The sequence below is a fragment of the Pygoscelis adeliae genome, unplaced genomic scaffold (assembly GCF_000699105.1).
Source record: "Pygoscelis adeliae isolate BGI_AS28 unplaced genomic scaffold, ASM69910v1 Scaffold153, whole genome shotgun sequence".
Classification (NCBI taxonomy): domain Eukaryota; kingdom Metazoa; phylum Chordata; class Aves; order Sphenisciformes; family Spheniscidae; genus Pygoscelis; species Pygoscelis adeliae.
In genome coordinates this window covers 5,771-30,488 of record NW_008824408.1, presented here as the reverse complement: position 1 = coordinate 30,488, position 24,718 = coordinate 5,771, and the positions used below count along the sequence as shown (strand labels likewise).

The following is a 24,718-nucleotide window of genomic DNA, read 5'->3' as shown; positions in this document are numbered from 1 at the left end:
CCCTGGACCGGCCGGTGGGTCTTCCCCATAAAGTGCTGCACGTCGACACCAAACTGGGGTCTCTGATGGCGTATCCGGGGGCATCCCCGCAAAATCTTGTGCTCTGCGCGCACGGGAGTTACTCAGTTTGCAGCTGCGACGTGTTTGCTCCGGAGGAAAAACCGTAACACTGATAAACCGGCCCCCCGCGTTGGGCTCCTTCGGGTGCTTGTTCTGCCCCACGTTGCAGGAAAATCTTTCCGAATGCTTTGCCTTCTGTGGCCCTTTCCTTTGGAGCTTGGGAGCCTTCTGCACACGTTCGTTAAGCTCTGTTGGAGGGGGATGGAAATACCGATTTTCTGTATTAACAGATAAGGGAAACTGAGGCTAGAATGTGCTGGCAGGTCTGACGCAGCCGGGGATAGCGGATGTGACCGACAGATCCTTGTTCTAAAATTGTAACTTACCTGAAATTTCTAATAAAATGAACAGTTCGTTACGTTTCTGTATCACCTCTTTTTCTGGAGACTCTGCGCTTCATGTTTCGTGTAGCTGAGACTCTCTCCTCTCTAGACATGGAACGCGAGTAGCGGCGTAGTCTGAAAAGGAAAAGGGGTGATGCCAAAGCATGTCACGTTTACTTGCAGCTTCTTTGAAGAAAAGATGTTGTAACCTGTAGCCGTGAAGCTTCTTGTTTTCCCTAAATCCTGTACGAATGCATCACTTTCCTGTTGTCTTGAAACGTAAGCGTTGGCCCTGTTTAACGCTGTTTCTCTGGCGTGGCTCAGCCGCGATTTGCTTTGGCTGGAGTTGCCCTTTTTTATTACATCCCTCTTGGTGAATATATATGGGTTTGCTTTTGGGGGGGTGGGGGGGGTGGGAAAGGGGGATAAAACACTTTTAATGAAAACTGCTTGGAACTGGTAAACTCATATTATTGTTACTTCCGCGCAGGGCCAGTTGAAGTGTCGGGATAACCAAGATTTGCAGTTAAATGTTGCCTGTGAGCTGTGCTGAAGTTACGCGATTGAGGAGTAAATTATTAGCGGCCGAGTCCTCTTCCCTCACTGCAGCACGTGGGGTGTTGTGTGGGGACGCCCGCTTACCCGGTGGTCTTGGCAGGATCAGGGCCTGGCTGATACCTCTATAATAGATGTTTGTCGTGTGGTTTTTGCATGTTGAAGAAAAAATAATCATGATTTAATCGTGGCGGAAACGCAGCTGGGCAGAGCGGAGCGTGGCAGCTGTTGAACAATGCCCAGCCACTGCACAAAGGTTCGGGGCAGCAGACTGCTGGAACTGTGTCCTATTGAAACTGCAGATTAAGTTACTGCAAACGCGCAGGATTGCTTCCCTCTGGGCCTGCAGTTCTGCTGCCAAATTGGTTTAATATAACAACTTGTTTGTGCGTGAAACACTTAGAACTGGAAGAGACGTAGTGGTGGAGAGTGAAAATAAATACCGTGGGGAAGGAGCCCGCGTGGAGTGTGGGAGGGAGGGATGGCTGCGTAGCCCGGGAGGCTTTGTCTGCTCTGCCTTGGGTGAAGCCCAGGCTTGGTGCTCTTCCTTAAATCTGCTCAGTGTCACACGCACCTCGGGGGCTCCTGGTGACCGGGACAGGTAGCTTGGATTGTTTCCTGATAAGAAACCTTGGCACTTGTATAGCTGGAAAACTGTGTGTTTAAGTTACCGTGAGGCATGGGTGACCCCAAAGTGCAAACTTTTGAGGTTTTGTGGGAAGCTGCGGGAGCAATCGCATTTGAAAACTTGCCTACAAACAAACACTGGGCGCTGATGGGAGCGGGAGCGGTGGCACGTGCGTCGAGCCATGGCGCGAAGGTGACGTTAGGGTCTCCATGCTCTCGGGGAAAGGTTTCTCAGCCTGGTTGAGGCCTCTGCTCATGGACTTTGACAAGAGACTCCCCAGGTCCTACGGGGCTGTCTGCTGATGCTGCTTCTGAGCTTTCCCCACTTTGTACGCCAGGTCTTGCTCTGTGCTGCCACGTTGGTGTTCACAAGCGATGTTTCAGATCATATACTGCAGGTCAGATTTTCTTGCTTGGGTTTTCTCGCCACTCTTACTCTCTCTGTCTGGGGCTCCTTCCCCTGTCCCGAGCGCCTGCCTGCAGCACCAGCACCTGGAGCAGACCCTGCTGCTTTTGGGGAAGGCATTGCAGTCTTGTTAACGAAATCCAAAAATGTGAAGTTTGCAATTATTGAGATTTCGGGGACTCAGAAGTAGCAAGTCCTGCCGAGTCCTGTGGGATGTGCCTGGCATCCCTCATGTCTGGGAGACAATAGGCAGGGTAAAACTACTTGGTGCTGATCCCGTTCTAACTATCCGGGTTGGGCTCTTCCCCTGAAGCCTGGTGTGAGGTTATAAAACTCCACTTGCTTTGGATGCTCCATGGCCTGAACTCTTACTTGGGATTTTTTTGCCTCAAGCAGTTACCTAACAACATTACTGGCTGTTATTCCTTGTTGACGTTTAGTTCACTTTTTTGGTAGTTTTTTCATCTAGAACATTCAGTAGAAGAAAACTTAGTATTTCCAGTTCTGGGGAATAATTGAAGCAAGCAAAAATGGGCAGTTCTACAAGAGCGGTATCTTTTTTTAAAACAATATCCCACAAACCTGGAGCGTTTTTTCTTCCCCTGCCCTGCTTTGAAGGCAAGAGAGGAGAAGGGGAAGTAGCTGATGTGTCTGAGGCTCTGAGATGTTCTGCTCTCAAAGTGAAGTTTCTTTAGAGCTTTTTTCCAAGCGTTCCTTGGTCCGGTTGATCGCCGTAGCCTCTTACTTAGCCATGGCAAATCTGTGCCCACTCACACACTTGCATTTTAGCAGTGAGCCATTAAACCCTTTACCTGGTTCTGCTCCTGGGTCCCGATTGCTCCCACCTGGATGCAGGTGATGTTTCCTTCAGAGTGTTCCACCGTGGTAGTGGTGGAGAAACCTCGAGAAGTACAAGTGACCTTTTTGTCTTGGGGGCACGTGGAAATGGTAGGCTGGCCTGCCGCGGCTTTTGGGGAAGCAGCGGGGAGGGTGGGGGCCCGCGACAGCTTTACTGGCTGCCTCGTCCACGCGATCGTTCAGTCTTGGTGCTGCCTTTTGTTTTCGGTTTCTAACAGTCTGTTCTCTCTTCTCCCCTGACGCACCACAGAGTTCTACCTTGTAAATACTGTTATTTGTATATACTGTAAATGATGACATCGGTGGGCACTAACCGAGCCCGGGGGAACTGGGAGCAGACACAGACACAGAGCCAGACACAGCACAAGCAGCGGCCGCAGGTAAGGGCAGCGTCCCTGGAAACCAGTTAGCTTGGAGGTGGAGACCTGGCACTCCTGCCTGGCCCAGCGCTAACGACTGGGCTTGGCCTAATGAACTTCCCACCTGCTACAGGGTGCTGCTCGCAGAGCCAGGTTAATTGGGCGGCCACTGGTGGTGGGGTTTCCGCATTGGTGCCTCCGAGCAGGAGCCGGGGCTGAGATTTGTTTTCACTTCCATCTGACCATTCCCTGTTCACGTTCATGAACGCAAGTGGCTGAGAAGCTGCCTGCAGTGGGTCTTGATGTTCTGGTGGTGGTAAGGTCTGCCTCAAGATGGACGTAGTTTAGGTGATTGTCGCTCACCCGGTGCCACGAGGCCATCCGGCGGTATGTCCCTTTCTTCCAGACTCCCCTCGCTCACTCCTCTTCCGTCTGACTTTCTCTCTGAAGCTTTCCTCTTTCTGACCCTTGTTTGCGCCTCCTCTTCATCATATCAATTCCTTTCCAGAGATCTCAGGGAAGTGATGTGGCCTTTGCAGGAAGGTTTGTTGGAAACGTGCCGCTCTAACCGTGCGCGCTCTCTCTCTCTCCATTCGATTTCTTTTAGGCCACCGCGGAACAGATTCGACTTGCACAGATGATTTCGGACCACAACGACGCTGACTTTGAGGAGAAGGTGAAACAAGTGAGTGTGGAAAGTGAGGGTGAACCCTGACGGGAAGGCAAGACCGCTGTTGAGAGTACCGTGAATGCTGCAGGGGGTGGGAGGGATGCGGCTGGCTGCTCCCTGAATTTCCTTGGACGGGCTTGTTTTTCAGGGGCTCTAGTGCCTGCCGTGTTGAGCCCCAGAATGCAGGGAGCGGTGTTATCCTGAGGAAAGGAGGCTGTAGGTTGGCTTGTGGTGAAACAATGGTAACTCAGAACTTCCCACCCTCAGTTACTTCTTGTTGAGGGGACATAATTAAGCTGAGGAGGCTCAGGAGAATCCCAAACCCTGACATTTCTCTGTAGGATTTCTGGTTTGGGATTCAACTTGCTTGCCTCCTAAGAGATCCGTAGAGATTTTGGCGCCTTCTTGGTTTGGAACATGCTGACTGTGGTGGTGTCTTCTCTACAGCTGATCGACATCACAGGCAAGAACCAGGATGAGTGTGTGATTGCTCTGCATGACTGCAACGGAGATGTTAACAGAGCCATCAACGTGCTGCTGGAGGGCAATCCGGACACGGTAGGATTGGGTCCTGTGAATCTGGTGAGGCCTAGTTCAGTGTAACTGCATATTTGGAGACAAGACATACAGTAATGTCTAGATAACGAGAGCCAAAATGACTGACTAGTTCCACAAGTAGCATGTAAAGTGTGATTGTGTCCTGGCTTCTTAACACTGCTGCCTATAGACTTGCACAGAATATGAGTGCGGCCAGCAGGCCCAAAGGAATAGAGGGGAAAATGCAAGAAATCATTTACTTCATATTCCTTTTGAATCCAAGCACTTTGACAACAGTACAGTGGTGTCTGTATAAGCTTCCACACTGCTGTGAGGGAGTGTGACCTGTATCTTCTCCCATGAGGGCTGAGTGACCTGTGTTGAAAGCCAGATGTGTGTCAGCTGTGGTTCATTTCTGTTAGAGTAATGCAGTTTTGTGTCTCTGGCCCTAAACATTCACTTATTAGTGTTGTGTGCTGCTGCCCATGCCACGTTTTTGAGGGTCTCTTTGCTGTCTGTTTTCTGTGGAGTTAGGCTCGACTGCTGTCACTCATGCAGGTGCCTGTCTCAGGCAAGCCAAAGTCAGCTCTGAGAACAAGCGAGCGCTTGCTTAGGAGGAACCTTCTGCCCGGTGTGTGGGATGTCATTCATTTTGTGACAAAGACAGGAGAGACACAAGTTCTGTTACAGCCCGGTAAAAAGTCTATGAATATCAGATCCTTCCAAACTGCCGCTGATCAAACGTATCCTCCCGGAACCCTGGTTTGGCTGAAGCAGACTCAACTCTTTGTAGAGTTGAGGCTGTAAATATCACTTCAGAATATTATGCATTAGCTTATTTTTTTCCTCATTATTAGCCCTGAGCGTAGCTGGGTGAGCTGGACAGCTCAGACTGTGTTCTGTGTAACGTAGCTGCTCCCCAATATCAGGTGCTTGGCTAGCTTTGGCACCGGCCAAGTTCAGTTCAGCACATGGAAGGGTTCCTCCTCGCTTTTAGAGAGCCCTTTCCATTGACAACTGAACAAAACAGCTGTTGGAAAATGCTTTTAGAAAGGGGCATGATATGAATGTGCATTACTGAGGCAAAGCTCTGCCGTGACTGTATTTTCTTCCACATCCCTTGTAACCGGCAGCTTCTCGTTAAACGACAAACTCCTGCTATCACAACAATTGCATTTCCTAGATAAACACATTGCTCATGAAAACAGCATCCAGGACAGTGTGCAGCAAACCGCGTTACGTAGCAGCACCCTCTTTATTCGAGCAGCTGAAACGCCCAGCAGTGGGAGATGCAGGGCAAGGCGCAGCTACTGCAGGAGACTTGTAGAGGCAGAAACAGAGTTGGCAGAGCAAAGACCTCGAGTGCCTGCCACTTCTCCAGCCTGCAGTGCCGTGGGGGGCCTGCGGGCTGGTACCCGCAGCACTGAGCGCAGGCCGTGTCTGCACTGTAATTGGTCAACGGTCTTGGAGCTGCTTCTGGCCTGGATTCAGCTTGCGCAGCAATCTCGTGAAGGGGATTTTCTGATAAGAAACAGACTTGCTAATTGCTCAGATAATCCCGTGCTGATGAAGACAGCTCACCTGCTGTGCTAGTTACTCATAATGTACCGTATTTCAAACGGTAAAGGAGCTGGCGTGATCTTAGCATTGGGTTAGATTTAGCTTAAAATTACAGTATTCAAAGTAAATATTTTCCTAAATTTCCTTCTGATCCAGATACCTATGGAGAGAGACTTCAGAAGCCTTGGGTTTGAAGGCAGTTTGTGCCTCTATGGGGTTTTTTGTCACTGTCCCTCCATGCTGCCATCCAAAACCAGCTGTTTACTTGTCTGCCAGTTATGTTTTCAGGTCTTTGTCAATGACTTGTGACTATTTTTAATTGTTCTAACAGTGTGCAGCATCAGTTTAAGAGTATGAAACCACTGCAGACTGTCATAAAATAAACCGATGCAGGCCCACGGCAGTAAGCTGGAGGCATGCTTAACTTCTTGCAGTTGAATTTGGGATGACTTGAACTTGCCTGTTGGATAAGTTCTGTGATACTCCTCTCCCTGTGAGCTGCCATTTAGGGGAGGGGTTTTGTTAAATTACTCTGCGTCTGAGAGAATGTTGACTGCAGAGCACTTTGGAACGTTTACCTTGGTTATTCTGAGAGCTCCCCAAAACGGTGACCTATATGAAATGGTAGGGGGTTTTTTTTTCCCCTAAACAGGGTAAATTTATCCACACTTCGAACTTCAGTAAGTATTATGCCCACTCTATTTAAGAGGTTTAGTAGATCTTTGCAGAAATAGAATAACTCATCTCCTGTTATCTCAAACGGCATGCCAGTCAGCTGTAAGAAAGCTTTCCTTGAAGGAAGAATCTGTACTGTGTGTAGGCTGATAGACTCTCCTAAAAAAAAAAAAAAAAAGGAAGGAAACCATTTTTCTGGCGACCTTTTTTATATCCTTTGTAGCATGTTTAAATATGTGTGTATTTGTATCTTGCATCGATCAAACTATGATTGACTTCTTTCCCCTCTGCAAACCTTCAGCATTCGCAGCAGGAGTCTTTGCCAAGAGCTCACTGCAGCACGAGGAGGAATACACAGCCAGTTCCCACAGCCTTGTTGCACTTTCATTACCCCTGCCGATATCCTGGAAATAGGGCTGTGGAGCATGGCCTATCCTTGGAGATGTCCTAGAAGGCATCCCCTTTCACAGGGAGAAAGGAACAACACATTTACACCTGATCACCTGAATGGGACCACTGGCTTAGCTGGCCATTGAATGTTTTGTTTGGAGCCAGTGTGCATATTTCATGTGGAAAGGTGTACCACAAGCAACTTCGCACATTTGCATGTGCACACTTCATCTTCTTAAAAAAAAAAAAAAAAAAAAAAAATTAGGCTGGAAACCATTTTTCTGGAGACCCTTGTTATATTCTCTGTAGCATGTTTAAATATGTGTGTATTTGTATCTTGCATCGATCAAACTATGATTGACTTCTTTCCCCTCTGCAAACCTTCAGCATTCCTGGGAAATGGTCGGGAAGAAGAAGGGTGTCTCAGGACAGAAGGAGAGTGGACAGACAGAACCCAGTGAAGAAAGCAAAGAAAACCGGGAGAGGGATCGGGATTTCAGCAGACGACGTGGCGGGCCACCGAGGCGGGGGCTAGGTGCCAGCCGTGGAAGAGAGTGTATGGACCTGCCCTTTAATAACCCCCGTAACTGTCACGGGTCACACCGAGGCACTTTGTGCTGCATAAAAGCTGTCAGTAAAGCTTCTTGGGCAGATGCGTCTGAGGAAAACCATCCTTGTGTGTGTGGCAATCTGTTTGATGTCCCCTGTCTGAGACGATTCCTTGGGCGATACCCTCGATACCATCAGCTTAAATAAAAGAAGTTACGGGAGTGTTTGGCCAGGTGGTCTCCCACACAGCCACTGTGCTTCAGTGTTTGAGGTGTGGTCTTGTATCCTCCCTAAAGCAGGACGAATCTTGAAATGGTCTTTGCATTGTTCTGTCTTTCAGTTCGGGGCCAGGAGAATGGACTAGACGGTGGTAAGAGTGGAGGATCTTCTGGAAGAGGCACAGAAAGAGGGAGGCGGGGACGTGGCCGAGGCCGAGGTACACATGGGGTTTGAGGTCAGAGCGGGTGGGAGGAGAAGAATTACATCAGCATATCTGTCCCCTCCATGAGGTTTGAAAGCCTCTTTTATGGGAGGAATTGCCAAACTGAAAATAAGCACTTGATTTTTCTGTTCTTATGCTTACACTTAGTGCCTACACGTTGCTTCCCCATCTTGAGCATGCTCGAAACAGTATCTAGTTCTTACATCCCATCCGTGGAATTGGAAGAAAATAGGGCTTTATTGTATAGAGGTGGGAAGTCAAAAAACCCTAAGGTGACTATGTGGCAGGTGGGCCAATTGCTTGTTAGCAACAGAATCTGGATACTCCTTGTTCTTGCACGTGTGTGTCTGAGCACCATTGCTGTGCAAACGCTTGGCTTGTTCTTTAAGTACTCAGCAGCAGAAATTCATTTTTCCACAAAATCTGTGCTGCTCAGGAATTGTTGCTGAGGACACACACTGCAGAAATCGGAACCTGGGGTCCAGTACTTATGGTTTGTGCCAGCTGGAAACCTCATCTGAGCCTGGAATCATGCATTGCCAATTATACTGCCAGCCAGCTGAGGTCATTCCCATACATATAAAGACATTGCTGGAAATCCCATCAACTTGGGAAGATCCTCACCACTTTCATATTCTGGGCATCAGAATTCCACATGTTGTTCAAATGTTTCTTTCCCAGTGATGCAGAGCCAGGAGAGATGCTCAGCAGTGCATGTGTGTATATTTTACAGGTGGCTCTGGAAGGCGAGGGGGGAGATTTTCTGCCCAAGGCATGGGGTAAGTTTCACTGGTACAAACCACAGCAAAAATAAGTCTTTGTGCGTGAGTAGTACTGTTTGCATCAGTCATTTGTGTTCCGATTCTTCCTTTTTTTCTTAATAAAGCCAAAACTGCATCATGCTAACTTAAATTTGGAATGGCTGGTGTAGCTGAAGCAGTCCTCTGCTGAGAGAACTGTCTTTTGAGACTCTTTGAGATGTGTCGTGGTCTGAATAAAATCGGTTGCTTTTAAAATGCTTAGGGAGAGGGAGTAAAAACTTCCATCCTCGCATTTCTTACAGAACTTTCAACCCAGCTGACTATGCCGAGCCAGCCGGCACGGATGAGAACTACGGGAATAGCAACAACACGTGGAACAACACTGGCAGCTTTGAGCCGGATGATGGCACAAGTAAGTGGTCTTCACGTGTGTGTTCGCTGGTTTGTATTTAGAGGGCAAGTGGATTTTGTGTCTGTCCAGTTGCGCTAAAGAGGTTCTGGGTAGGTCTTTGGCTCAGGGATGGAGGAATGGGTTGTTGGTTCAGAGATGGATTTCACTGACCCTTTCTTTGCACCCGGAGGTGCCTTTGCATCTGTTAGGGTGACCACGTTGGAAATTGGGAGCTGGATGATTGTTCTGGTGTGAGCTTGTGCGTGCTGTTGCCCAACAGAGGCACAGGAACATTTGCCTCCCTTTGTTTTCCAGTAGAAACCATGCTGCCTTTCTGGTAAAAGTCTCCTTTTTTATAAACTGTAGTGTGATTAAACACATGCAAGTTCTCCCAATATTCGGTGCATCCTCCAGAGAACATGACTCAGAGTTCAGATGTCTTGCTCTTGATTTCGGTATGGGGAGCACTCTCTCTTTCATGGTCATCTTGCTCAAACTGCTGCAGGATGAGACCTCGTTACAGAAAGCTAGCTGAAAAGAAATCTTCATCGCTTGCCTGTTTGAAGCAAACATTTCTTCACTGGGCGGGTTGTGAACACCGATCTGCCCTTGCACATTCTCTTGCGTTGGAAAAATGGTACTTTTTTTTATTTCAAGTATGCACACTATTGTAAGACACAAGCGAACTCAGATTTTTGCAGTGTGATAACTGGACAGAGTCGCAAGGGACAATCCTTAATCGTAAGTAGTCTGTTTGTGTGGGTTTTTTAAGAGTGGTGGTTGGTTTTTTTTTATGGTGCAATCTTGCACCACTGTCAAGTCAAACTATTTTTCCATGGTTTTTGAGCATTCGGATAAATACCACGTCTTGGTTATAAGAAGCGTTCACAACCATATTAATGTTGCTTTAGGCCACTTCCATATATCTTGTATTTGCTGAAAAACTGATAGCTTTGGAAAGAGAAATAAAGTACTGTAAACTGTGATACCTTTTACTACATATTGTTAGTGTAGGTGGTTTTTGGTTGGTTTGTGTTTTGGTAGTTTTTTGGGGGGTTTTGTTGTTTTTTTTCCCCCAGAAAACGGAGAGCTGTTTTAAAAGGGGGAAAAAATAAGCATGGCTTTATAAAACACGAGCATACCGAGTGATCATCTTCTTGCTGACTGAGAAATGGAGTTTTAAATAACGGAGGGAGTAGTGTAGGCATGTGTTAAGGGCAATGGGTACGCTTGTCTCTGGAGAAGAAAGGGATGGGAGTGGATGAGCAATACATGCTGGAAGTTTAACTGTCTAGTCTGAACAGGCTGTGTGGGGTTTCTTTCTGTGTTGGTGTTTTGTGGAATTGTGGAACAAAGTGCGTTAGAGCATGGTTGGGGGGAATTGAAGATTTTTCTGACGGAACAACTCAAATTTGCTCTAGTACTACAATGCAGCTGTAAAGTTTATTGTGCAACTATGCTGTTCACCTGTGTCATGCGTGGTTGTTTTGTTTCCATTTTAGTAGCCGGCATCTCTTTAAATAAACAATATCCACAGGTACAGTGTGACTGGTGTACATGGGGGCAATGAAACTTGCCTTCACTTCTTTAAGTCAAAATTTCACTGGTTGTCTTCTTTTTTTTTTTTTTTGTTTCAGGACTTGATTTCATTGGGGGTGAGGGGTCAAATTATCCCCGAAAATTTGACACTGCTCCTGGTACGATACATCCAGGTGCACTAACTGCCCCGGATACCTTTACTTTATAGCTTTTTTAAAAAAAAAGACTGAAATATCTGTGGATATGTCATTCTTCTCTCTCTTAATTTGTAATGAATATTTTACATTTGTTCTGACTGTGCTTTTACTAATGCTGACACCTTGAATGTAAATTGGGAGAGGTTAACCCAAGTTCTTGTGGATTATGTAAATTCTAACTTCAGCCACTGCTTCTCGGTACCCAGAGCAGCTCTGTGTCCACAGCACTGATGACAGAGCATCCCACCTGAGGGGAGGAAGCGTGAGGCAGCTTAGTTGTATTCTGCTTGTCTCGCGTCCAGAAAGCTGTGACTTGCCATTGTCCCCGTCCCGTTTCCTCGGCATGGAGGTTCGGTTCTGCAGTGACCACTTCGCTGGCCTCCCCGCTATGTTTCTGCTTAGGGTCAAAACACTGCTGCAAGGGGACGTAGTCTGGCTAAACTATCTCGATGCTTTGCCTCTGCTTATGGCTACCTCTGGGTGAGCGATGTGCTTGATGGCTGCTTTGGCACGCTCTTGCTGCCCGGTTGCTCTTCTTCACCTGAGCAGACCTGCCCTGCAGTTGAAGATGACAGTGGATTTTGAGATGACCAGGATGCTTGATGGCAAAGCTGCTCAGTGCTTGGCCACTTTATTTCCTGCTCTTATACCTTTATGCCTTATGAAGCCAAGAGACACCCATGAGATGATCCAGTTTGCCAAAATAGTGTTTGACTAATGTTTTCACTATCTAACCTGAGGTCTGGAAGTCGAGGCTAAGGGCCCTTCTGGAGGAACTTGCCACTTTGCTCTTGAAGGTCAGGACACGAGGAGGAGTGTAGAGGAGCTGTAGAGTCTCTTCTACAGGGGCCCAGACACAGATGTTCTTGGAGTGCTTCTGTTGCTTTGGAGCATCTGCTGGTTCTCTCCTCTGGGTTAATCTTTAACTTCCGCAGGCAGCACGAGGCCATCTGCTCCAGTGCTGCCATTGTGTTTTTGCCACGCTTTGGCTTTGTTTGGGTTTACATTCCTTTGAGGTGCAGAGGTGGGGGGGGTTTGGGTCTGTCACCCTTCCAGGCTGGGGCATCGAGCATGTATCCAGTCATTGAGATAGCGGCAGACTGCCTGATGGGCTGCAGGAGGAGCAAGCTGGTTGCTCATTTCCCAGTTTAAAATGAAGAGATAGTGTATTGGCGGGGGGGGGCAGTCTTGAAGACACAATGGGATTTTTTTTCTTCAGCACATTTGTATTTGCAAATGCCTATTGACTTTTAATTTTATTTTTTCCCCTTTTCCTGGTTTGAGGAGCTTAAAGGCCAGCAGCTCTTTGAAAGGCTTTCTTAAAGCAGAGAGGAGGGATTGCCATTCAGAAGACGACAGTTCTGAAATGGTGTTAGAAGTGTCAGGGCGTTGCTTGCGTTGCAGCTCTCCCCTTTGGAAGAGCTTGATGGAGAGCGATACACTCTGTTTCTTAAAAAAACCTAAACGTACTGTGCTGGTTAGGAAGCTTTCTGGAGCATTTCTGGCAAGTGCATGGTTGTACATTGCATGTCATCGGTTTTCCATCTGTCCCTTCGTGTGTAAGGAGCACGAGCCATGCTGAATAGGTGTCCGGTACTTGAGAAGTAGACTTGCCAGGAAAGCCCCATCAATGGCTGCTCTTCATCTGCAGGATTTCCTTCTGCTTTTTGTGCTGCTTTGCTTTTCTTCTCATTTCCCCCAAGCGAGCAAGACTGAGAGCCCTGTGCTGTGTTCCTACATGCACAAACTCTTCTTGGGGCAACTGTCCTGGCTTCCGGCTCTCCCCTGCCAACTGCAGCTGACCCAGGTACCTCCAGCTCCCACTTCACCTCTTGGGTAAGGGTTGAGCTGGTAGGATCTTTCTGATCCATGAAAATCTCGAAAGGAGCCTTCCCACTACTGCTGTGAGGGCACAAAAAAAAAAATCTAAGGAATGGTGGAATCTGGGTTTTTAAACTCCAGATGTGTTTTGCATTGAATGTGTTTAACTCCTCCTGATGATTCTGGCTGGAGGAAGGGGTGGAGTAGTGTGCAGTGAGAATCCAGGCACTCAGGGAAGTCATGTTGTATTAATATCTGTATTTCTAACTTGAATATTAAAAAAAAAAAGAAATATCCAGGAAGGCTTCTTGAATTGGCTCAGCTTGTCAGGCAAAACAAAACATCCAGCAAAACAACAATGAAAAAAGAATAATTCACTATTAATATACTTATTTCATGCACTAAATCCCCCACTTCTAGACAAGCAGTTGTTTGGATGTTTTGGCCTCATAATTAAAGTGTATATGGGAAGATCTGCTGTGTTCTTCCCCCCAAAATCTCAGCGAGCCTGATTGTGTCCTGCAGAAGAATCCACAATGTTCTCATTCCCTACGTGCTATGTTTTTATGCTGTAAAAAGCTTTCAGCTTATAAAAGGGCTGATGCCAACTTGTTCCATCCTTGTAAACGTCTCCAGGACTAACCCTGTTGGCTGTGTCGGGTTTTGTTGATCTGGTTTGCATGGGCTGAAAACAAGCTGCACAAAACAGGGCTGTTTTTACACTCTGAGTTTTTTGGGATGTAAAATGCTCCAGCTCTCCTCCCACACCAAATTTTAAGTTATCTAATGGATTCAGAAGTTGCCACATAATATTCAAAGTACTGAGGTTAAACTGTGATGGAAGTGAGGGACGGAACAAGTTGAAGATGCGGCCAGGCAAAACTTTTTTTTCCCCGGTAAATTCTGCTCTCTTACAAATCACGCTGTGCTGGATTGCAGCTGAAATCTCTTGCTTTTCTCTCTGATATTTTAAGCTAGTCACTTTGAGCATATTGCTGAAATTGGTCACAGAAAATGCGGGAATTGATTAGTCACTTAAATTTCCCTTTCTGATTCCCATCTGCCTGTGCACAGGAGGTCCTGGTCCTGATGCAGTCAGATTTCAACATTTGGGCGGGGGGGTTGGGGGAGGAAGGCAAACCATGTGAATGGTTCAGCTGTCCCTGGGTTTTAAGGTTTCACTGGGTGGTGAGGTCCTGCACAAGAGCTGGCAGGAAGGCCCCGAAGGAGGTGCTCTGTCCGAGCTGCTGGGGTGACACTAACTGCTCGTGGGTGCAGAAACTTGCAGCTACCGCAATGCGAGGGGAAATCAGGAAAATGGCACAAGGAGGCTGGGGATGATGCCGGGGCTTCCTTGCCAAGCTCAGCTTCCCTGTTTGGTTTTGGGGTGTGTGCATTGCCCTAGCTGCCAGCCCAGTGGTCCCTCTCTTTCAGCCTAGCCTGCCTGAGCGAGGCTGAGGTGATCCCATTGCGGTACCTTGCCCGTGAATCGTGGGTTGGGATTGACTGCTTTCACTTGTCCGGTTGGCAAATAGAAATCCTCTCGGCTGCTTGCAAAGCTCCCCAGTGCTTCCCTGGCTCTTGGAGGTAGAGCTTTGATGCACGCATAACTTCTCTGCCTGTTGTTATCCTTGTAGGTGCGTGGAGGGCAGCGACGGAAGAATGGGGCACGGAGGACTGGAATGAAGATGTAGGTACTCTCCAAACCTCTCTCCTCCATGCGTCTGCCAGCAGGCTGCTGTCCTGTTTGTACACACACAGCTAACAAGAGGAGCACAAAGCCCATCATCCCCAAACTATGGGCATAGCCCAAGTCAGGCTCCCAGTTCCAGGAGCTATGATGAATAAGTAAACATTGCTGCTTTTGAAGTACCTGTATGGTAGAGCTTTTCATAGGAGCCCAAGACAGGAAGGGATCTCCCGGGGCATCAAGTCTGGTCCTCTCATTTCCTGCGACTGCATGATTGAATTCTTCCATAAACTGGCCGGACTCCACACAAGATTCTTCCTCTGCTCCTCTGGTGGAGTGGCAGTTTGGGAAGGTTTGCCTTTGATCCACACCACGTGCCATGGAGGAAGCAGCAGCAGTTTCGCACGTGTCACGTGCCTCTGCTGATCCTTGTGATTTGGATTGAACAGAAGCTCTTGGCTTTATGTTCTGACTTGCTCTTTGGCATGTCTTGCTACTTTTTGTTCTCTACCTGGCGTCTCCTTCAGGGGAGAACGGATGCTGTTATCTGCCTTTAATGGCTCTGTATCTGTTTCTTCTGAAATGGACTTCAGTCCCTCTCTGAATCAAGGGCGAGCTTCTGTTCTTGCAGATAGGAGCAGGGTTGGGCTTTTTTAGTAGTATTATTAGTTTTGCATGCTCATTTTTGCTAAGCCTGCAGAACAGGCATGAAGGGAAAGCTTTGGCTTTCCAGGCACTGTCTGAAGGAAGCGTTCCTGCTGTGTTTGGAGACGCAAGTAGCTTCTCTGTCTGTTCTGTCAGGTCTCTGCTTGAAGAGAGCCTTTGATAGCCCTTCTTGCCTTCAGTGTGTGTGATATGCTCCCAGGGGTTCCTGATTTTGTTTTTAAACTCTTGCTGCCAGCAACTAAACTACTCCTCAGTCTGGAATAAAAGCTGTTCATATTCAGATATGTTCTGGGCTAAATCACAGGTGGTCATTAAACCTCCCCTTCATCACTTTTGAGCAATGTTATTTTCCCTTCCATAGTTGAAGTAGATCTGTTGGTCTGTGGTCGGATCATCGAGGTGAGGCCAGGATCATTGGAAGCTTAACTATGGGACTGAAGCTTTTTTCTTCGACTTCTCTGGCAATGCTTGCACCTACCTGTGCAGTGGGTTTTGCAGATCAGTGCTGTGTACCATCAGTTCAGAGCACCTGTCTAAGACCGCAGCAGCCCTAGTGGATTTGTGGATTACAGGAAATTTGTAGAAGGATTTGGGTTTTTTTTTCCACTGGCAGGTGATTTGTGCACTTGCCTGAGAAGAAACAAATGAAGTAGAAGCTGATTCTGATGGGAGCCACATGTTAGAGAAGTTTAAGTCTAAACACTTGAATTTCTTGAATCTTTCTGTGGCTGTTTGTCTCAAACGTTTGTGTGCTTTACTTGGAGTCCGAGACGCTGTTCTCACTTTGGGATTCTTTTTCCCTTTTTTTTGTCTTTCAGCTGTCTGAGACGAAGATCTTCACCGCCTCCAACGTGTCTTCAGTGCCTCTGCCTGCCGAGAATGTGACAATCACAGCTGGACAGAGGTGATAGCCTGTGGTGATGCTGTTTACATGGGAAAAGTGGCACACAAGTCCCAGAGCAATTTGCCATCTCAGACTAAACCTCTCCAGCTAGCTAAAATGCAGCAGCTCTGAATAAGATGAGACGGATTTAAATGGAAAAGTTGAGTTAGGAGTTTCTGGGTCCTAATCCTGGATCAGAGTTTTCCTAGGCTCTGCTGCTGGTTCTTCAGATTTGAGGGCATTTTGCTGTGTTAAATTAATGGAAGACATGCTTTAAAATAGAAGGCCGTGCAGGATCTTGTTTGGTCTCTGTCCTTTTGAGGTTGCTACTGGCAGTTGTGAGTTAACGTTCTGCAGATTCATTCAATGTGTAAAGTAAAAGCTATAAATTGTGAGGCTGGAGGTAGAATACCGCTGTAATGGAAGTGAGGGGTGTGACAGCTCATGTTAACCTCAGTGGGTTATCTTCTTTCTTTACCCAGAATTGATCTTGCAGTCCTGCTAGGAAAGACGCCCTCTTCTATGGAGAATGAGTCAACAAACCTGGAGTCATCCCAGGCTCCTTCCCTGGCCCAGCCGCTCGTGTTCAGCAATTCCAAGCAGAGTGCTATATCCCAGCCTGCCTCTGGTAACTCCTTCTCTCACCACAGCATGGTAAGGAAATACTGGTCTCTGCCAGTGTGTGGGTTTTGGCAGGTGTTGGTTTCCCTGACGTTCTCTGTCTGCGTTTGGGCATATATGGGAAATACAGTTCTGACACCTGCTCCCTTCTTGTGGGTGGCAGAGTCCTCCGCTTGGATGACTTGCCAGTCTGCTCTAAATACAGAGGCATGAAGTCCATTGCTTAATTAGAAATAATTGGGATAATTCCTCCCCTGTTGCCCTTGTCAGACTTGCAACACACGCTTCTTTCCTGCTCAGAGGAAAGGAAAAACTCTTGCAGTCCAGGGCTTGCAAATTCAGCAGTTTGAGAAGTGGAACTGGTTGGGAGTTTGGTGTGGGATGAAATGCTGGCATCTACTGACAGGTGAAGGAAGGAGGCATCGAACCCGAATCAGGGATGTGCACAGACCTGGGCAGATGCTTCTTTGTGTAACTTCAGCAAAAGAAATAAAAATTGTGCACTTAATGGTAAGATAGTTCAGGAAGGATTTGCAAAACCACCTTAACTGTAAAGCCAAGTTCTCCTGGTCGTTGTCTTTTTTTAGCGCAATTGAATGCATGTGCATAATTTAGTACATTTTTAAAGATCCTATCTGTTAACTTTCTTTGTAAGCCTCCACGACGCTGTAAAATGCCATGGGTTGGGCAACAGATAAGTGTACAAGTGATAAGCTGAGGCACCCAGTGAGAAGCAGCAGGGTACAGTGCGCTCAGGCTTTTGTTAAGAGATGTACCTGTCCTCTGAGCCAAGTTCCAAGCCAAGGGAGACATTGACTTTGTTATTTCATCGCTGAAATTGCAGGTGAGCATGCTGGGGAAAGGGTTTGGAGATGTTGGAGAGGCCAAAGGCAGCAGTACCACAGGTTCTCAGTTCCTGGAGCAGTTCAAGACGGCTCAGGCTCTGGCTCAGCTGGCTGCTCAGCACACCCAGCCTGGTGGGAGCACCACTGCTTCTTCTTGGGACATGGGATCCACTACGCAGACCTCGTCTCTTGTGCAGTATGGTAAGGAAAAGCGGTGTGGCTCCCCAAAGGGGAGCATATTCTCCCAGATCTGCAGAAACGCGCTGCAAGCAGTAGTGTGGGGATTCAGTGGAGGGCCAGGTCACAAGTTCACAGCCAAGACAATTGTGCTGGAGAAATTAAAAGAACTGTGGATGCAAGTCTGTGAGAGCAAAATGTAATAGTGCATGTGCGTCTTTCCCTGTTCCTCTTATACTTGGAGCAGTTGAATCCGTCTGCCTCTTGGTCATTCCAGCCAGCTTCAGGGCCAGGGGTCTGGCGTTCCTGAGACCCTCACAGTGTGCAGAACTACTTGCTGGTGTAAAGCTGTGTAACAGAGGAGGAGTCTGAAAGTGGGCACCCCTGGAGAATAGTTCCCAAATACCAGCACTTCTCAGTCTCATCTCGCTGCTGACCTGATGTTATCTTTTAAAGGAATGCAATTCTGGTGGCTGTTAAATGCCAAGAAATAACTCTACCTCTGGGCTGGCATGAGGGAATAAATGGTGATTGAGAGGCTCCTGCTTTTCAGATGAGATGTTGAGCCCGGCTGTGGTGGAGTACTAGTGCCATTTCTTTCAGCTTGTGTGTTTTATTTCTCGCTATAGCAAAATGGCTCCGGTTCAAATCTAAGCCGAAGAAAAATCGAGCTCTGTCCTAGTAACAGTCAGTGTTGGCAGTTCCTGATCTTTTCAGACAAGGAGCCACAGAGGAGAGTCAGAGAGAATAGGAGTTGTTTTTTAATAAGCTGCGGTAAGGCTTAGGTGAAGGAGGAAAGTGGTGCCATCGTGCAAAGACCTGAGGGTGGGCAGCCCCGAGCAGTGGTGTTGCTTGGAGGATACCCAGTACTTGCAGGGGAAAGAGCAGGCAATGAAATGCAGCAACGTTGGCAGAGAAGGGGAAGGAAGCAGCGTCAGGCTCGTGCAGCACTCTGCAGTGCCTCCACATAAGGGACTCTGAAGTCCAGCTTTTCTTGGAGGATGGAGGACTTCTGCTGTGCAAGCTCACTTTGTCCTGTAGAGATGGTGGAAGGAGCTGAGGGGAGAAGGGCTTAACAGGCTTGGCACTTATGGTGGTGAGAGCACAAGGCTCGGAGTGGAGATGCTGGGGTTCTCTGCTCTCTGATTTTAACAGGCTCCAGGAGGAGTCGGTGTGAATTTTTTTTTTCTTGATGCTGAGAAGTGTCAGAACTTGATTTAGTTTTAAGGAAACAAATCCTGCTAACTCAACTCTGTCTCCCCCGGTAGATCTCAAGAACCCAACAGACTCTTCCGTGCATAGTCCCTTCACCAAGCGTCAGGCCTTCACGTCAACTTCAACCATGATAGAAGTGTTCATGCAGGAGAAACAGCCTGTGGTGACCGCCTCCACAACTGTGCCGGCACCCCCTTCCTCGCCGCTGCCCAGCAAAACCAATCCTGTTCCCCAGATGTCCCCAGGGTCCTCGGACAACCAGTCCTCCAGTCCCCAGCCAGCACAGCAGAAGCTGAAGCAGCAAAAGAAAAAAGCATCGTTAACATCAAAGGTGCGGATCGATGGTGGGGAAGGAGGCGTTGTGATTGTGTTAGAGCTGCAGAAAAATCCACTTGGGCTGGTGAGAAGGGCTGGGCTGGCCTTTCTGCTGTTAGCATTGGGTGTTTGGTGGGGTGACGGAGAAAAGCTTGCCTGCCTGGGTTGAACAGTGTACTTCAGAGGGTGCAAGCCTGTAACTACCGTCATGTGCTGGGAAATGTGGATACTAAAGTCACTTTCTGTGCTGATCCCAGGGAGTGATTGACCCTTTCTGTTGTTCCTCCCTTGCAGATTCCTGCGCTTGCGGTAGAAATGCCTGGCTCAGCGGATATCTCAGGGCTAAACCTGCAGTTTGGGGCGTTACAATTTGGTTCGGAGCCTGTTCTCGCGGAGTATGAATCAACGCCCACAACAAGCACCGCCGTTAGCCAATCTCAAAGCAGCCTGTACACCAGCACGGCTAGGTGAGGACCAGGCGCGAGGAAGGGAACGATTAATCCAAGCAGGTAGCTTCGGAAGGTAGCTGGTCCTGTGGATTTTAGTTATGCTGCATACTAGTAGACCCTTTCTGACTGTGCTGTGGTCACAAAGGGGGGACAACGTATGCAACAGCAAAGTATAAGTTGCCAGCAGACTCATTCAGGCAGCTCTATGACTGATTGGCCTGTGGTACTTATACAGAAAGCAAACGTTTCCTGCTGCCGTTAAACTGTGTTGCTGGAAACACAGGAGGGGAATCCCCAGCGCAACTGCTCCTTGTCCCTGGTGAACAGATTCTGTGTGCTTTGTCCTGCTTTTTGCCCGGCAAACCAGGATGCAGTAGAGTAGGTGTATCTACGGTGACGATGCCTTGCCAAAGAGAAGTGTTTCTGTCTTCTGTTGGGCTGACCCTTAGTATCTGGCCAATCCCTTGAGTGCTGGGACCTGAGTGGTGGCAGCTCATGAAATATCACCTAGAGCACAGCAGTGCGTGAGGCAAGGCTGCAACTAGGTGCCAGCATCCTCCTGTGGTCGGGCTAGCCCTTCTCTGGGTATGTGTTGCTGTTTGGTTTGCTTGGCTGCTTTGTGTGGTGCCTTTACACTGATGCTTGGGACTCTTTATTTTGAAGATTTGAAATGAAGTGCCTACAGCCTGGGTCAGCAGCTTACAGCAGGGCTGTTTTGGAGGAAAACATAAACTTTTTTTTTCTTTTTTTCTCCCTTTGTAGTGAATCTTCATCCACAATTTCGTCCAATCAAAGCCAGGAGTCTGGTTACCAGAGCGGCACAATACAGACAGCAACGTTTACCTCCCAGAACAGTGCTCAGGGACCACTGTACGAACAGAGATCCACCCAGACGAGGCGATACCCAAATTCAATCTCCTCCTCGCCCCAGAAAGATCTGACCCAGGCCAAGGTAGGAAAATAGCTTTGCTCACCCTTTGTGCTGAGTAAGCATAGCATGTGAAGCACTGTCCCAGGGGAAGCTAAGTGGTTTATCAAGTGTTTCTGTGATCCTCCAGCCTCACCACGTGGCTTGTGGACTCTCGTGAGAGCTTTCTTCTGGCTGCTACCAGAGCCCTTAGTTATGTCACTTACCTGGGGCTGGGCCAGTGGGGTTAACAGCGGTTAAGTTGATTGCAGGCCATGTGTCATGTCACGCATAATTACCCTGCTGCAGGGTGACATTCAGGCTAAGGATTTAGTTTTGTCTTAAGGATTCGATTCTTGCATGCTGCACACAGGTTTGGTAACATCACTTTTTGGCTAACGGACCTGGGTTGAGGATGTTGAGCCAGTGTAACTACCAGCAGCAGAGAAACTTCTTGCACTGCTTTCCCAAATATGCGCTTGGGGGTCATGCTGGCACTGGGCTAGCTGAGCTTGGGACCAACCCCGACGCGGTCTGGTGACGTGTTGGTAGCATGCCTTTTTTTCCACAACTGAGGGGAGGGAGTGTGGGAGGGACTGACACTAGATCTGCCTCTGGAAACGAGCAGCTGTAATGCCCAGTCCTCTTTCTCCTCTTCCTCAGAATGGTTTCAGTTCTGTACAACCCACGCCATTACAAACCACACAGGCCGTTGAAGGTAAGAGTCTGTCAGTGCAGTGGGTGTCCTGAGTCTCTTGTACTGCTTGTATTCTTTGCTTTGGATGAAAAGCTCTATCTGAGCTAATAGCAGGTCCTTTCCCCGCTGGACTAATTGCTGCCACTCAGATTATTTGTTTGCCTTGCAATGTTCAGCTTTCTGCTGATGGATCCATAAGATCCTTGATGAGTCACTCTCTGATGACAATTTGCTCTGTGTTTGTGAAAGGCACCTCATCTGTAGGTCTTGAAGCTCTTTGCAGAGCCGATGGCGGTGTTCGTGAGACACAGAACACAGTCATGCTGTCACAAGTGTGTAACTGTAGTTGGCAGCAGTGAGGGAAGCCCCAGATCTCCCAGCTCCTCTAGCTGAGCCTTTGCTGATCCTCACCATTGAATTGCCCTCCAGGAGCGTCTAGTAGCTGCCCCTAACCCAAAGCTTTTGTTCACAGGTGCTACAGGCCCTGCAGTGAAATCCGATTCCCCCTCTGCTCCCAGTATCACGCCTCTCAACGATGGGGTATCTGCATCGTCCTTGCTGACGACAGCCAGCCAACACTCGACAGCTCTGAGCAGCCTGAGCCACAGTGAGGAACTCCCCAGTACGACCACCGCGCAACTCAGCAGGTGAGCAAGTGTGGTGGATGGATTTCTGGAGAAGCAGAACTAGAAGGAGGGATCTATAGTAGACATCAAAGTCTGTCTCATGCAGTGGGGAAGACTGAGATGACTCATCCCATCCGAGTAGATGGGGAATGGCATCTGGCCTGGTGCTACCAGTGGTGACTCTCACACCTTGGCTTGACAACCTTCTATTCCTCCTTCCGCAGTACATTACCCACCCAGCAGAACAGTCTGTCCTCATCCACATCCTCTGGGCGAACGTCAACTTCAACTCTTCTGGTGAGTCTAGGTGTGCTCTAGCACTGTGTACCCCTATTCCTGCTCGGCTTGGAGAGGTCTGCTGGTGTGCCCGACCTTGGGTGTGTGGCTGGTGGGGTCTGCAGTTGTGACAGGAGCTGCCAAGCTGCTGGTTGTCCCACTGGATTTTGGATGTTGTGTGGAGAGAGGACAGAAAGTTATGTCAAAACACTGTCTATGCACCTCTGGCTCGAGGCTTTTGACACCCTGCCTGTTTCAGACATAGCAGTGGCTTCTTTTGAGCCTGTAGCAGCTCTTGAAAAGTGCTGCGGAGTTGCAACCAGATGTCAGAGCAAACTGATAGCTGATGGAGTGTCACTGTTCAAATGTGAACGGTGTTCATATACTGCGGGAGCTCCTGCAGTACAGAGTCCCTGGGTATTGGCTTCTGCAGCAGAATATATCTCCCTGCCGCAAATGCGGTGTTCAGCCCTGCTTCTCCCAGCAGACAGACGTGTTGGGACACAGCTGTACGAGAGGCTTGGAAGCATTAGGGGTTGGCTGCTATCAGGACTTTGGACTTAAGCCAGATGCAAAGCAGGTTTCTTTGTAGCCTGCAGCAGCTGAGTTCATTGCAGGCTCTCGGGAATGTCCGGGTGCAGACAGAGCCGCACAATATTTTGCGTAGACAGCGTCCCGCAATATTTCTGCACTCAGTTACATCTGCTTGGTCCCCTAACTCTGCTTGGTCCCCTAACTCTCTTCCCTTCCTTCCCTAGCACACAAGTGTGGAGAGTGAAGCAAGCCTCCATTCTTCTGCTAGCACTTTCTCCACCTCCTCCAGCACAGTGTCAGCCGCCCCGCCAGTCGTAAGCGTTTCATCCAGCCTCAGCAGTGTCAGCAGCCTGGGCCTCAGCCTCAGTAGTAACTCCACGGTGACGGCCTCGACTCGCAGCTCCGTTGCGACAACATCAGGTACTTTCCTGGGTACTGCTAAACAGGAGGAGGGTGTGGGAGCTAAGAGAGACAGCTTCTGCTGTTTGCTTCATTGTGGAACTCTTCCTTTCTCTTCCTTTGTCAGGAAAAGCCCCTCCCAATCTCCCTCCTGGAGTCCCACCGTTGTTGCCTAATCCGTACATCATGGCTCCAGGGTTGCTACATGCCTATCCGGTGAGTGGGACAACCTGCTCTTTGCAGTCGTATCATGCCACTAGATCCCTCCTAGCTCTGTCTTCAGTAGAGAAACCAGAAACTGTAACATCAGCCCATCAGGAGTGCCTTGGATGGGAAGGGTTTGGACCTGCTGTTTTCCATAAAACAGTAGCAGAGGAAATCCATGTGCCGGTGGGGGTAAATTCTGGTAATTCTGGTCACCCCAGAGCAGGTTCTGTCTGCCTGTTCTCTACAGCCTCCCCAAGCTTTGGGGAGCAGCAGCCCTTGGTCAGAGCACAGCTCATGAAAGTGTGGAGCTGCATTAGCAACATGGTATGACAAAGGCCAAACAGTCAGAAACAAGGGTGGTGGCTGCCACAAAGTCTAGGGGTATGTCACAGCCCTCTTCTGAAGGTGAGGACAGATTTTGGTGTTGGAGTAATTTCTAGAGGAAAATTGTCAAGTGCCTTTGTGGTCTGGAGCAGTGGTGCTGGGCGTTGGTGCTTGTTCTTCATTTGAGCAGCTCATAAAAACACTCTTGGCAGTGTCAGTCTTGCGGTAGTGAATGCTGGCTGCCTGCCCCTAGGTAATTGCATGGCCTCTGATCATCTGCTTCTGGCTTTATCTAATGTTTGTCTAAATGTTTAATCTAAAATTAGATAAGAGTTTTTATCTAGTTTGTGTCCCTAACATCATCTCCTGCTCTTTTTCTAGCCACAGGTGTATGGATATGACGACTTGCAAATGCTCCAGACGAGATTCCCGTTGGTGAGTACTGAAGACTGACATGGACATGCCGCTTCACTGGTCTAACAGCTCACCGGTGCTGTGTGCTTTGGGTGTACAGACAGATCAGGCTGTGAGGTAGTCCCGAAGAGCTGGCAAAACAGGGTGCTAAATGGATGTACCTCTCTGTGGCAGTAGTGAGGATTTAATCAGTTGCTCCTTTGCACTTGGGGAGTTAGGAGCACTAGTTATTCAGACAGCAGTATCAATGGTGGGGCTAGGGAATAAGAAAGCTACAGCAGGCAGAGCTGTTTTGCCTGACAGTGGTGTGAGGAGCTTGTGTGTGGTAGATACTTGCCTCTGATCCTTGAAAGAGGTAGTGACTAAATACTTCTAAGAGAGTAGAATGGGGTTTATTTAGCAATACGACACGTGTTCCTTGTGTTGTCGAAGGGAAAGTCCAGGCAGTTTAAGGACTGCATACCAGTAGACCTTATCTGGTTCTTCTAATAGCCAGATGAGGGGGACGGTGCATGCTACAAAAACCTGGGGTTGCTGTAGGCTGTGATCAGCTGTGATGTGGCTGATTGAACTGCAATACTCCAACATATCTAGCGGCTGCAGTCCAGAAATCCCTCTGTTCCAAAAGATACTGCTTTGCATCTTTGGACAGAGCTCGTAAAACTTCTCCTTTTGTTTTTATCCTTCAGGATT

The 24,718-nt window shown here is 48.3% G+C and overlaps 1 protein-coding gene across 1 annotated transcript in view; it reads left to right on the top strand.

Annotated features, from left to right (window-relative positions):
- Nucleotides 1–3,139: 3,139 nt before the first annotated feature.
- Nucleotides 3,140–24,718, top strand: part of UBAP2L (ubiquitin associated protein 2-like) — a gene marked incomplete at its 3' end in the record, with an annotated part of 25,388 nt that continues 3,809 nt past the window's right edge. Inside the window, exons 1-22 of the mRNA XM_009320473.1 lie at nucleotides 3,140–3,269; nucleotides 3,856–3,933; nucleotides 4,366–4,476; nucleotides 7,468–7,636; nucleotides 7,970–8,065; nucleotides 8,805–8,850; nucleotides 9,135–9,244; nucleotides 10,861–10,935; nucleotides 14,418–14,470; nucleotides 15,955–16,040; nucleotides 16,502–16,673; nucleotides 17,485–17,686; nucleotides 18,931–19,208; nucleotides 19,487–19,659; nucleotides 20,404–20,593; nucleotides 21,212–21,266; nucleotides 21,718–21,892; nucleotides 22,096–22,168; nucleotides 22,906–23,101; nucleotides 23,208–23,296; nucleotides 23,993–24,042; nucleotides 24,715–24,718. The exon at nucleotides 24,715–24,718 is cut by the window's right edge and continues 73 nt beyond it. Of these exons, the coding sequence (XP_009318748.1) occupies nucleotides 3,180–3,269; nucleotides 3,856–3,933; nucleotides 4,366–4,476; nucleotides 7,468–7,636; nucleotides 7,970–8,065; nucleotides 8,805–8,850; nucleotides 9,135–9,244; nucleotides 10,861–10,935; nucleotides 14,418–14,470; nucleotides 15,955–16,040; nucleotides 16,502–16,673; nucleotides 17,485–17,686; nucleotides 18,931–19,208; nucleotides 19,487–19,659; nucleotides 20,404–20,593; nucleotides 21,212–21,266; nucleotides 21,718–21,892; nucleotides 22,096–22,168; nucleotides 22,906–23,101; nucleotides 23,208–23,296; nucleotides 23,993–24,042; nucleotides 24,715–24,718 (2,571 nt within the window). The remainder of the gene's footprint in view (nucleotides 3,270–3,855; nucleotides 3,934–4,365; nucleotides 4,477–7,467; nucleotides 7,637–7,969; nucleotides 8,066–8,804; nucleotides 8,851–9,134; nucleotides 9,245–10,860; nucleotides 10,936–14,417; nucleotides 14,471–15,954; nucleotides 16,041–16,501; nucleotides 16,674–17,484; nucleotides 17,687–18,930; nucleotides 19,209–19,486; nucleotides 19,660–20,403; nucleotides 20,594–21,211; nucleotides 21,267–21,717; nucleotides 21,893–22,095; nucleotides 22,169–22,905; nucleotides 23,102–23,207; nucleotides 23,297–23,992; nucleotides 24,043–24,714) is intronic.